This window comes from Paramisgurnus dabryanus, chromosome 8 (assembly GCF_030506205.2).
Source record: "Paramisgurnus dabryanus chromosome 8, PD_genome_1.1, whole genome shotgun sequence".
NCBI lineage: Eukaryota > Metazoa > Chordata > Actinopteri > Cypriniformes > Cobitidae > Paramisgurnus > Paramisgurnus dabryanus.
The window spans coordinates 22,779,596-22,792,271 of NC_133344.1; the positions used below are offsets into that span (position 1 = coordinate 22,779,596).

General features: G+C 38.0%; 2 protein-coding genes across 5 annotated transcripts in view; one reads left to right on the forward strand and one right to left on the reverse strand.

The window, feature by feature from the left end:
• ppm1da (protein phosphatase, Mg2+/Mn2+ dependent, 1Da) lies at positions 1-7,676 on the reverse strand. Its single transcript, XM_065281020.2, has 6 exons — positions 7,073-7,676; positions 3,887-4,115; positions 3,569-3,693; positions 1,604-1,785; positions 1,283-1,513; positions 1-1,132 (listed from the first exon to the last, which is right to left on the reverse strand). Exons 1-6 carry the CDS (start codon positions 7,548-7,550, stop codon positions 734-736), a joined length of 1,644 nt encoding a protein of 547 aa, XP_065137092.1. The 5' UTR covers positions 7,551-7,676; the 3' UTR covers positions 1-733.
• Positions 7,367-12,676, forward strand: part of ccdc9 (coiled-coil domain containing 9) — a 20,718-nt gene continuing 15,408 nt past the window's right edge. For 3 of the 4 annotated variants that reach the window (XM_065281024.1, XM_065281022.2, XM_073815607.1), the window contains exons 1-4: positions 9,241-9,368; positions 10,437-10,493; positions 11,236-11,340; positions 11,569-11,718. In XM_065281024.1, coding sequence (XP_065137096.1) covers positions 10,479-10,493; positions 11,236-11,340; positions 11,569-11,718 — 270 coding nt within the window. In that variant the 5' untranslated portion in view covers positions 9,241-9,368; positions 10,437-10,478. Of the gene's footprint in view, positions 7,478-9,240; positions 9,369-10,436; positions 10,494-11,235; positions 11,341-11,568; positions 11,719-12,676 lie in introns of those variants that run through there. The other variant, XM_073815606.1, reaches the window with a different exon arrangement.

Genomic DNA, 12,676 nt, shown 5'->3' on the forward strand with positions numbered 1-12,676 from the left:
TCAATGTTAAAGTGTTTTATTGACCGGTTTAAACATAGCAGCACCTTCAGTTTAGAATGACAATTTTTCCCATCAATGAAAAACATTTGAGAAACATTAATATGATAATGAAAGCCTTAAAAATGTTAAAATAACTATTAAAATCCAAAATGCATAATTCATAGTTCATGCTTGCATTCCACATTAATAAACACAGGGTTAAGATTTGACACTAGTGACAAGTACAAATGATGTCCCTCTCTGCTTCTTTCATAAAACATACAAAAATACTTTTACTGTTGCTTTAATGATATCATGTTAGCTGTAGGGAAAGATCTTCTCAGAAGATATGGTTTCTTTTTGGTCTTTTTTAACATCCTTTGTTTTTTTCACAGTCCACCATAAAAAAATCCCTCTTCCACAAAGACTGCACCAATTCAACTTAAAGTGCAAAAATTCTGACTAAACTAATGCATAACAAAAAAAAAAATGGATATACCCCCATTTCGCTGTGTAAAACTTGTTTAAAAATGGAATAAAATAACATGTTGTCTTTTCATTAGTATGCAAAATATTAAAACAACAACAACAACAACAAAAAACACACACTAAACTATGGGTGTTGTAAATGGAGGTGACCTTTTTGACATTGTTACTTGCTTCAGGATTTGGTTTCTCAGTAGCTTATATGAACTATATCAATCTGAATATTCAACATGAATGTACAGTTTGCATTGTTATAAAAACTCATTTGTCAGCAAACACACACAGTAGTCTTCCCGTGCTGCTGAAGCAGAGCTTGCACCTTTTCAGACTGTTTCTGGTCCTTGTCACTACTCCTGAATGAAGGCTGTTTTTGTGGGGATATACATGAGGACTCTTCATCAGGGGATTGTGGTGAACTACAGCGGGGTTTTTTCAGAGCAGGTGAGGAGGAATCCTCTAGCACCCGTTTGCCTATAGGCACTTGGTCACAGTTGGTCTCATTATCCAAAAAGTTATTGCTGAGGTCAGTGCAAGGCAGGTCATCAAAGTCTTTAAGGCTGTCGGCAGATGATTCAAGAATTCCACAATTGCTTAATTCACAGCTTTTGTTTTTCTCCTCCTCTGGTTGTTCTTCACTTGCAGGCAAAGGTGCGTCTTGCAGTGAAACCTAAATAAAAAGAGGGAACAATATGAAGTTTAAGAGTCATATATTTTTTAATCTGCAAGGGAATACAACAGAATAGAAAAATACCAGACTTGTAAAGTTAAGCAAGCCTGAATTTGTTTAAATTGGCAAAAAATATGTACCCATGCTAACCTGAGTGTTCAAAGAGCTGGGGCAAGATTGAGGAACAGAGCCAGACTTTGATCCCTGTAGATTGTATACAACCTCATAAGGTGGCAAGGTCTCAGAGGATGTCCCAAATGGCTCCAAACAGATAACTATGGCACTGGTGTTATCAGCACGGAGCATGCGTTGACGCCATCTCAGCAAGGCATGGTTCACCAGCAAAACAGCACTGGAAACATTTCCTTTTTGGTCCTTTGCCTGAAACGTAAGCAAACAAACTTAACATCAAGATAATCAAGACCTCTCTTAAAAAATTTTTTTTTTGTATTCCAGTCATATTTTGCTCACATTAGCCTTGTCATTCTCATGACAGATAGACACAGCCTCCTGTGGTGATACCATGTTCCATAAACCATCACTGCCCAAGATGACATAACGGTGTCGCTTCAAATCCAACTTTATAACAGCGGTATCAGGTTCTGGTGAAACAACAAATTCTCCACTGTAGAAGTCGTAACTCCACAAATCACCTGAGGACACAAGGATGTACGTTAGCATATAAAATTAAACTGATATAATATTGGATAAAACTGGTAAATGGAAGGCGTCACCAAATCACCAAAACTGGACATACACATGTCACCAATTTTCTCAGTAAATTTATTTCCAAAAGTGCTTTTGACATACATTTTGACCCAAGTAATCCATACATACAAAGTAACCAAAACAAATACATTCAGAAATGAAGTTGTGTGTAATAATGTGAAATGACACAGGGAAAAAGTATTACACAAATTTATGGTGAAATGATTGTCTTTCTACTTCGTATTATGTCCCCAACAGTGCTCACTGGAACATTCAGAAGCTTAGAAATGCTCCTACAATCAGTGCCATCGTTGTGTTCTGCAACAATTAGGTTCCAAAGGTCTTGAGACTAGTGATGGGTCTTTCGCGAACGACCCGGCACGCCGATTCTTTGTAGCAAACGAGAAGAGCCAGAGAGAGCCGAATCTTCAGCTGCAGGCAGGGGCGGGACATATTTGTATGTAGCACACAATACGTCCAATCAAATGGAAAGACAGACTAGGATTATACTTTTATGTGAAAGAAGAAGGGGGGATAGATGCTCCAATTGCCAGTGTAGTGGTACAGGCCAGGTACACAAAGCGATAGGGAGAGGAGGGGGAGCCAGATTTAAAGGTAAGCTCGTTGGGAGAAAGTTGAGGCATTTACCAAAAAGAAGAAGAAAGTTAAGTCATGAGTGAAAATCGAAAATTTTGCCTTTATTTATTATGTTTGTTTCTTTCCTAACAAAAACATAAAAAATAAGGCTTTTATAAAAACAATTGATACAACAATTGCATACCAACACACAAGCATGTCACAATTGCAAAATGGGCTAAAAAAAAAAGTCTCCCAGTGAGCCAAATCTTTAAAAAGAGCCAGACTGCCCATTAATACTTGAACCAGCACTTTTCTTTTACCCATCATGAGACGTGTCTTGTGTGACACCTTGGCAATGAGACCTTTTATAGGCCATCAGTTGGGACTGAACCAGCTGATATTAATTTGCACTGAGGGCCTGGATTGCTTTTTAATTACTGATGGTTTTCAGCTGTTGTCTTGGCTTTCCTGACCTTTTGCACCTCCCTTTCTTCATGTGCTCAATACTTTTTCCCTGTGTCATTTCACATTAGTACACATAACTTAATTTCTGACCGTATTTGTTTTGGTTTCTTTGTATGTATGGATTACTCGGGTTGTTACCAACATCTGGTGAAAATTTCATATCAATAGCACATTTGGAATTATATTTACTGAGAAAAATGGTGACGTGTTCAATATTTACTTTACCTGCTGTATTTACTCCAGTAAAGATACTGAAGCCATTACATGTTCTGTTAAATCTTCAACCATCATACACAAATACTCAACATTATTTATTTTGATGGCATGTCAGCTTCTATGACTACATTAACATAAATGTTAAACTATTTCTGTGCTCCTGGAAGTGTTTTTCTACCCCAAATGGAAGAGGATTTTGGATAAAAATGTTCCACTATGCATAACTGTAAATGTAATCTACAACCCTGAACTCTCTGTAAACTTCAAAACAGTCAGTGCTGTGGTGTCATACTTTGTTTACTGTTGCTAAAGAAAACAGGTTATCATGGTGGTATGTTGCAATTTTGTCTACCTTGGCCTGCACCTCTGTTTGCGTAATCTCAAGACAACAGACAATGTATTTAAAAACTCACTTAACATTTTTCAGTTTTTTATTCAGGTTAGTTTCCTTTTTTTTTACTACCTTACCAAGAGCTCGGGCCACAGCAAGAAAAGGGATCTGATCGATGACAGTGCTCCTTCTTACTGGTCCATTGTGAGTGAGTCTGGGTCGCTTCCATACCACCCTATTAACTCCAGACTTTTTAATTACACTGAAAAAAAATGTGACAATGATCGTATCATAGGCTTATAAACACATTTTGTTATGGACCTTTTCATCTAAAAAAAAAAAGCATGATGGATGCATGATAAAAACCAGTCTGACCACTGTGGATATATAGGGCTGATTCATGAAGTGGTTAACTGCTTCTACTTGCACAAAGTTTTAGACAAGTTAAGACTCACCTGCCACCCAGGCTCTCTATTCTCTCTTTTTCCTTCGGGAGGTCGGGTTTGTGGTCCTGTGTCATTTCTACCGCTCGGATGAACTCGTCAGAGGGGTGATCCTGCACCCCCAACACCACAGCAGAGTCCCCTACGTGAGCCACATACATGCGGTCACGTCGTATCACAACAATACTAGCAGTAGTGCCTGATGTGCTGGGAAGTCCTGTAGCGGTCTTTGGCCATTCCGCTGCATATATCAGAAACAAGATTAGACAGTTTTCAAAACAGATCAGTGATAAATTATTGATCGTTTCTCAAAAATAACAAAAACTAATGACAACCCAATCAGTTATACAATCTCTACTGAAAAAACAAAACTAATGGTTTTCTTAAATATACTACTTAAAATCACACATAACCGATATATGCACCATCAGCAGTTTACCATTAAACCATTACAAAATTCCTATATGTAGTGTGTTTTGGGTATTATTACAGTAGGATTTAATGGTAATTAATGATTCCTATTTACCAGATAACATCCAACCAGTGGAGACCCATAGGGTGTTCCATACTTGGTCCTTTAGTGTTTTTACCTAACTTACTGAACTCAGAGGTCCTCTGAGAAATGTAATCCTGTCTGAATGCGAATGTCTGTGTTTGCCAGAAATATTATTTAAAAACGCTGCTCTTTTCATGTTTTGGCCAATGTGATCTGCCGTAGGATCATGCCAACGCGCGTAAATTGTACTTTCTGCATCTCATTTATTCAGACATGGGCGGTGTCCAAAAGCTTATGCAGCTGACGGACAGCCATCATAGGCAGCATAAAAGAAAACACCACCCTTTTTCAATATTTTACATGTTCTTACCTCAACTTAGACAAATTAATACACACCTATCTTTTTTCAATGCGTGCACTTTTAATCATTGTACAGTGCGTTGTGAATGTGTTAGCATTTAGCCTAGCCCCATTCATTCCTATGGCTCCAAACAGGGATGAATTTAGAAGCCATCAAACACTTCCATGTTTTCCCTATTTAAAGATTGTTACATGAGTAGTTACACAAGTAAGTATGGTAGCACAAAATAAAACTTTTGTTTGGAGCCATAGGAATGAATGGGGCTAGGCTAAATGCTAACACATTCAAGAAGCTCTGTACAAAAATTAAAAGTGCACGCATTGAAAAAAGGTGTGTAGTAATTCATCTAAGTTGAGGTAAGAACATAGTAAAATATTGAAAAACGGTGGTGTTTTCCTTTAATGGAACTCAGTTTGAAATATAAACAGAGAGCACCTTTGTGATAACTAATCTTTTGTGATTAAAAACTACAATACTAATTTATCACTAGAAATGCAATCAAAAGGTGTAAAACTTTATTTACACTAAATTTGTGCTCCAGCTGCTTTCTTTGCCGCCATTTTTTATTTTCGAACTCAACCAGGTTCGACCAATCACATTCCCCGCACCTCCAAAGACATCATTTTAGAGCTTTCGGAAACAGCCATGGATGTTTTTTCGATTCGGCAGGAAAAACATTAATCAAGACGAGCCAAATCTCGTACACTTAAGACTGCCCACAGAAATAACAGTATCAATATCAAGAAACTCAACCTTATTTAGTCCACACTGTAATGTAAATGATAATTTATCAAGATAGTAAATTGTTATTAATCATGATTTCTTTATTTCTATGTGTTTGTTATAAACAGACAGTTATATAAAACACGTAGGCTTTTTAGTAGAATTTTTATAAGTTATTTTGATGAGTTAAAATCAAATTAATTCAAAAGACATTTTCTATAATAATTTTACATTTAAAGGAAAATTTCAAACATCACAAACACAGACACTCCCACCTCATGTGCCATCCTAATCAGTACATAATAGGATTGATCGACTTAATGCGGCTCCCCAAAAATTGACAGGCGGCTGACATCAAAGTATCGCGAGGGCGATTCAAAAATAGACATTTTTCCGTATGATTTCTCGAATTGCTTTAGCGGTATCTTGACATTATCCGTATGTCGGTTTTTCTGCTGCCGAATGAAGTCAAACATACCTAATGCTGGGTACACACCAAAAGATTTAGATCTTATAAAATTTTCAAAATGTGATAGACCACAAACATGAGGATAAAAATCCTGTGGTGTGCCATGATGTGTCCAAGACTGCATAACACACACAAACTTCAACAAAAGTCTCGACGGTGAACACACTGAATCTCGCAAAATCATGTGAGAATTCAGAATAAGCATTGCAGACGATATACAATAAGAAATTTCTATGATAGTGTTTGGAATGATTTTCACAGAAATTCAAGGGAAACAAGAAAAGGGTTTGGGTGAAGAGATGGAGACAGCGGGAACATGGTTTGTAGAAGATCACTTTGCATCAACTTCACTTTGTGCCCCGCCAATACTGCTTCCCTCTTCCATCATCTCGCTGTCTGATTGGAAATTGTTTCGTTGCACGTGATAATCTCAAGAGCGCATTTGTCCTCGGGGTTCCCCCCACACATCAGGATTTCTGATCGTAAATATTAAACATGTATTTGCGATCGGGGCGGCTCCGACGTTCTTCCGATCAGGTTCGAACAATCGTAACACATCTCACATCAAGGGAAAATCTGATAAAATAATCTGTAGAACCATCAAGATAATCGGTGTCGGAAGGGGGTAAATCGGCCCATCAGACCGATTATCTTTTCGTGTGTACCCAGCATAATATAACAGACGTCGTGGGGGACACTTGAAACTTCGTTTGGAAAACTAATCTCGTCTGTCTGAATAGTGCATTTTAGCTTTTATGAAAACCAACACACTCCCATTGTACTCATTGAAATTTCTATGACAGTACGAGTGTTATAACAGCTAAAGCTAGCTGCTTCATAATATAAAGTTTGAAACATCTCCGCGTGGACTGCGCATGCGCAACATCGCATGGCGGGATGCATCTTATGAAGTATCCATATTCTTTCACGTGTCCTCGTTCATTCAACAAGGACTGTTGTGATTATGTCCCTTGCCGATTTATTACACGATTGCAGTGGTCTATATATTGCACCGTTAAACTGGTCTAACTTGTGCAGCGAGGTTCAACCACCTTCGCGATTTGTTTATCTATAAACATTGAAAAACACCATAAACTAGACCACCCGTATATGTTCAGTTACAAGCTCATTGTGAATACCATAACTTACGTAATTTTTTCCACATGGCATGATGACAAGATATGAATCCCTTTCGCAAAGCCGCACACACCTCGTCATCGTCATGAGACCAAAAGCCCCTTTGTTTTTTTATGTGATCCCACAAATGTTTGCGGGCGAAGCGCGCCGCGTCCGGACCACCGTGACCGTCGAACACGGCGAAGAAAGCCACAGCCCGCGGCCGACGAATGTCTTCTGAACGGCGGGCCGAGCGCATCGACGCCCGTCGAAGAGTTGAGACAGTATCATCGTCCTGAACATAAGTAACAGTTATAGATCCAGGGATGGAGTCTTGGATTAAGGCGTCGGGGTTTTGTCTTTGTGCTGCCGTGGTCTCGTCCTTTTCGGCTGCGATCAGTTCATCCTCACTAGGCTCATCCTCCCGACTCATCGTCAGTATGTCCTCCATGTATTTTCTCCCGCCTTGGTCATAATAAATACTCGCTCGGCATGAAAATTTCTCATCCATTTTTTGATCGAAAAGAAAGGCAGATAGAGGAGTAACGTTACAGCCGGTTAGTTTTTGGAAAGAGGAGTCAGGCAGGCCGGGTGCGGGCTTTCCTCTTTGTTTACCTCTGATGTTGTGAGCATGCGCAGAAACACCGTGACGAATTCCGTGGTCCTTGGAAACCTTCAGTTATTTGACCCTTGATTTTGTAATAACAAGTACATCGTGATCTTCTTACATGTATGCAATGTTCTTGTTCTTTAATAATAAAAAAAGAATTTGATGCATGGCCCATGTAAAAAAAAAAGTAATTTGACCCTTGATTTAATGGAGCCTGCTTTAACAGAATGAGAGTCAAACAATGTTAAATCAATCAATCTTTATTACAGACTCGGGGTCCAGATAAAACAAAAGAATACTACAGACAAGACATTAAAACAAGATAAACAACCCACACATCAACCCACACAATAAATAGCTACAGAATACAACAATACCAATGTCTCCAAAGCTTTGACTGATATCGTGTAGTACTCACACTTATATTAGATAGACCCACAATAATCTCATTATTAGAATAATTTAGCCGGCAGATAAATCTATAGATGAGATTTCGTAGCAGTGCTTTAAAAGTAATTACTCTAACACTCACAAACATTTCACTTGCACTATGCCATCTAGGTTTCTTAAGTAAGATTCTCATAGCATCATTATACGCTACCTGCAGCTTCTGTAAACTTGATGTTCTGTAGTTAAACCACAGGTGAGCAGTATAGAGTGTAGTGCAAAATGCTTTAAAAAGTGACACCTTCACCTCATCTGAACAGAAACTAAACTTACGTAAAAGTGTATTCGCCTGCATATACATCATACGCCGTTGTCTTTCTATATCCTCATCATCTGTCATATGTTCTGTGATAAAATGACCAAGGTATTTTACTTTCACAGATACAGTAAGACTCTTATTAGACAGCTTAAAGACTGGAAATGTTATACTTTTATCCTCCTTAGTTCTACAGATCATAACCACACTCTTATCAGGATTATATAAAATATCATGTTTAAGACCATACTCAGAACACATATTTAAATGATGATTAACAGTCAAGTTTGCAAGTCTCTTTAATAATAAAAAAAGAATTTGATGCATGGCCCATGTAAAAAAAAAGTAATTTGACCCTTGATTTAATGTAGCCTGCTTTAACAGAATGAGACTCAAACAATGTTAAAGGATGATTAACAGTCAAGTTTGCAAGTCAGTGTAATTATAAGGCCAGCAGATGGTGCAATATGGTTTGTTTTAAAACCGAAGACCCGCTGTAATGAAATTTTGTGCTTTACATACAGTCAGTGAAGTCTGTTTAAATTTCTACCTTTGCTTGGAAGCTCCACACAGTGTGTGACCTTGTTAAGACTGAAATAAGCTTATCGGGGTGCACACCAGTATGACCTGAATAAACCAGAAAAATCAGTCCAGCCACATAAATATCAATTTTACAACAGTGCTTGCAAAATAAATTTGCAAGAACTTTTTAAACTCTAAACAATCTTGTCTATGGCATCATAGTCTATTATATGTTCACTTTAATAACGGATTTTTGTCGTTGAGCCCGTAGTAACTTATGTTATTGGCCTATTGCGGTATTTTGTGGCATGCCGAATTTAGTGACTTTTATTTTGAAATCCCGCAGCACTTGAAGCTTATAACCTTACCGGAAGTAAAATCAATTATTAACGGAAGTAGATTGAGTGCTACTGCGCTCGTATCATCGTATCGCTGTAGCAGTTGGTCGAGTGCAGCTTACAAGACACTTCCACAGGCGCAGGACTTGTCTTGAGGTAAAACACGTGTTAAATCTCGGATGCATGAAAGTAAATATCCACGCTTGTTTTATCGTTGCGATAAGTGCGCCTTATTGGGTTAGTTTCACTTTGCGATCTGAACTCGACCCCCGAATTGGCTCTTGGCGGCTCATTTGATGATACTGATACATTGTGTCCAACCATAATATTGAGTCATTGTTAACCATAGCAAACTCTGTCAGTGTATTGAAAGCTTAATAAGTACCGTGATCTTAAGACAACGAAATGTTTTCAGTATTATTTTGTCTGTAATCCTAAAAGGGTTTGTGATCATGCCAACATTTCCCATAATATATTGTTTGTTTCGTTGAATCGTTCACCCAAGAACGAAAACTTTGTCATTATGTACTCACCCTCGTGTCGTTTGATCTGCCTTTGTTTATTCTTTAGAACCCAAACGCAGATGTGTTGTTTTGGGGTTTCTGGTTGTTATGGAAGTGGATGGTGAACGCCTCTTCAAGGTTCAAAATGACCCAAAAGTGTTATATATATAAAGCCGACTTTTCAATAAGCTTGTATTTTAAGTGTCTCGAAGGCATACAACGGTCATGTGATAAATAATTAAAATATGATACATTATTTAACCTGTGCCTCTTTTCCAGTGCACATTCTCTCTGTCTGAGTTATTGTTTAGGGTGTTTTAGGATGTGAAACAACAGCAATGTCCACAACAAGAAAGTAGAATAGTAATTAAATGTCTTCAGGACACTTAAAATATATGACACAAAATAAGTTATTTATCCAACACTTTTGGGTCCTTTTGAAGCTTGAAGGTTTTTCTGGTTTTCTGTCTAAAAGACATGAGGATAAGTAAATAATGACAAAGTTTTCATTTTTGGGTGAACTATCCTCAAGATCGGTTTCATTCATGCCTGATCATGTATGTAGATTTGGCCAAGTTAGTTTTCATTTCAACCTTATTGCATTTCTATTTTGCAGTATTGTGATATGTTTACAAGATCGTTCATAGATATTATAAGGCTTTGGTATTCCCATGTCATTATTTGCATTTTCCTCTGCATAATTTATCTTTGTCTGTTCTAGGTAGGAGGCAGAGCTATTTTCCATCGCCTTTTATTTCAGGACATGCTTCCAGCCATGGTGAGGCTCATTTACATTCCTTCTGTTCTACTAACTGCTTCTGGATTTAAAAAACTTTGTTGAAAATAGCATTTACCATGCAAAACACAAATCGCAATAAAATAAAAATAAACTCAAATAAAATGTAGTGGACACACGGTGTCAGTTTTTATCTTTGAATTATTATAATGCTTGGGCAGCAAGCTCCAAGTTTAGCCCAGTAAACGCATGCTGTCAAGGGGTGCTTAAGTAGTACTGAAGTCCAAAAAATTAATTTTCAATTGAGATATGGATATGAGATATATGTAATGGTGTCTATACACATAGCAGCGCATTTGATTTTGTCACTGCATTATGTAAGGATTCTTTGACGACAGGCCATTTAATTATTAGTAAATGATGCTCAACCAAGATGGTAATGCACCGCGGGTGTGCATTATTTTTAGATAATTAAAAGAACCAGAATCAATTATTCCACTTATACCACGTTTACCACAGACATTGCTTTGATGGTTATTTTAAGACGTTTGAAAGGGTAGGTGTGTGTTTATTGAAAAATAATGCTTACCCGCGGAGCATTTCTCAATCAGAATAAAGCATTCAACAGCCCTATGGTAAAAAGTCAAATATATATGGATTAAAAGACTTACCTTTTAAAGGTACAGTACATCAATTAGATATGGCAGTGTGTGTTACCTATGTCTAATGTGATTGTGGTAAATGTGCACCTATGTGTCATCTTTTACTCGTTATTCTATATCAGTCTTCTGCGGTGGATTTAAAGACAAAGGAGGAGAAGGATGCTGAGCTGGACAAAAGGATTGAAGCTCTACGAAAAAAGAATGAAGCTTTGGTCAAAAGATATCAGGTGAAATTTTCTGCTGGAATTTGATCTACTGCTACAGCTATACCTGTCTGCTTCCTTTGTGTACATTTTTTACCTAACAGATATTTAACCCTAAAGTATTGGCTGATGTGTTTATTTTAGCATATGCATATTGTTTATGCATGTATTGCATGCTCAAAAGAAAGATTTTTAACTTTATCCGATTTTATTAATTCATTTAGCGTTCTTGTGTTTCGTTTGGGTCACCAGGAAATACAGGAAGATAAGAAAAAGGCTGAGCAAGAGGGTGTCGCCATAACAACAGCTCGCAAACCCCGCCCTCACGAGCCTGAGTCAGAACGGAAAAAGACAGAGAAAGAGAACTTCACTGTGACTGTTGATTTGTCCAAAGCGGCTGGGGTGAGACAGAATATTTTATAGCATCATAGCATTTACCCTAGTGTACACTGTGGTGCCTCAAAGGAAGAAGGTCCACGATTTGAGCCTTGCGTCTTGAGTCAGGAAGCCTTTATGTGTGGAATTTGCATGTTCTCCTTGTGTCAGCGTGAGTTTCCTCTGGGTACTCCGGTTTCCTCCAACAATATGTAGGTTAGTGAATTGGAGATGCCAAATTGTCTTCCCAATTTGTGTAGACCAACTTGTGTGTAGATTAATCGGTCCTCGCCATGAATATAGCCATATATGCTGGAATGGCATTAATGAATTATCAAATTAATAATACAAATTTTGTTGTCTCAGAAAGGGTTGAGAGAAAAATGGTGTGATGGGACTGTGTGCAGACACATTGGAGTCCTAAGATTCATTACTCAGTTCAATTTTAAGTAACCTTACATAACCTGTTAAACTTCAATCCATATTTCTAACCCCATTCCTCACAGCTCTGAGATTTTAATTTCCCACCTGGGGAAGTCTAGGACAAGCTGTAGAGTGTTTTAATCAATACCTGTAGAGATTCAGTGGAACACAGATGGCCTGTGCAGATTGATTGGACCTCCCATAGTTGTCTGTGAAGGTCACACCTTTCACTATCTGAAAAGTAAGAGATAAGTGAGATGTACGGAAATATAGCTGTTTAACTAGACAGTAGGGCTGGGCGATAAATCGGTTTTATCGATTAACTCGAATGTGAAGTTTACATCGACCTGTTTGCATGAAAATCGTTTTTTCTCTTTTACATCCACTGACACTCCCCTCTGGGCTCCCGTAGTTTTAAATGAGCATTTGCCATAGAGATACACAAACAACATGGCAGCAAGCAGGGAAGAACTCGTTCCCAAGAAATGCAAAGTGTCATCTGTAATTTGGAATTGGTACAGTTTTACGGCGTCAGACAACACCAGCTGCAAAGTATGTTTGA

Excerpts from the sequence above, each read along its gene's own strand:
- ppm1da (XM_065281020.2), bottom strand. The coding sequence starts at position 7,550 with ATGGATGAGAAATTTTCATGCCGAGCGAGTATTTATTATGACCAAGGC. Across the intron at positions 3,694-3,886 it reads ATAGAGAGCCTGGGTGGCAG|TGTAATTAAAAAGTCTGGAG; the intron begins GTGAGTCTTAAC and ends ATTTTTTTTCAG. Across the intron at positions 1,133-1,282 it reads CCAGCTCTTTGAACACTCAG|GTTTCACTGCAAGACGCACC; the intron begins GTTAGCATGGGT and ends CTTTTTATTTAG.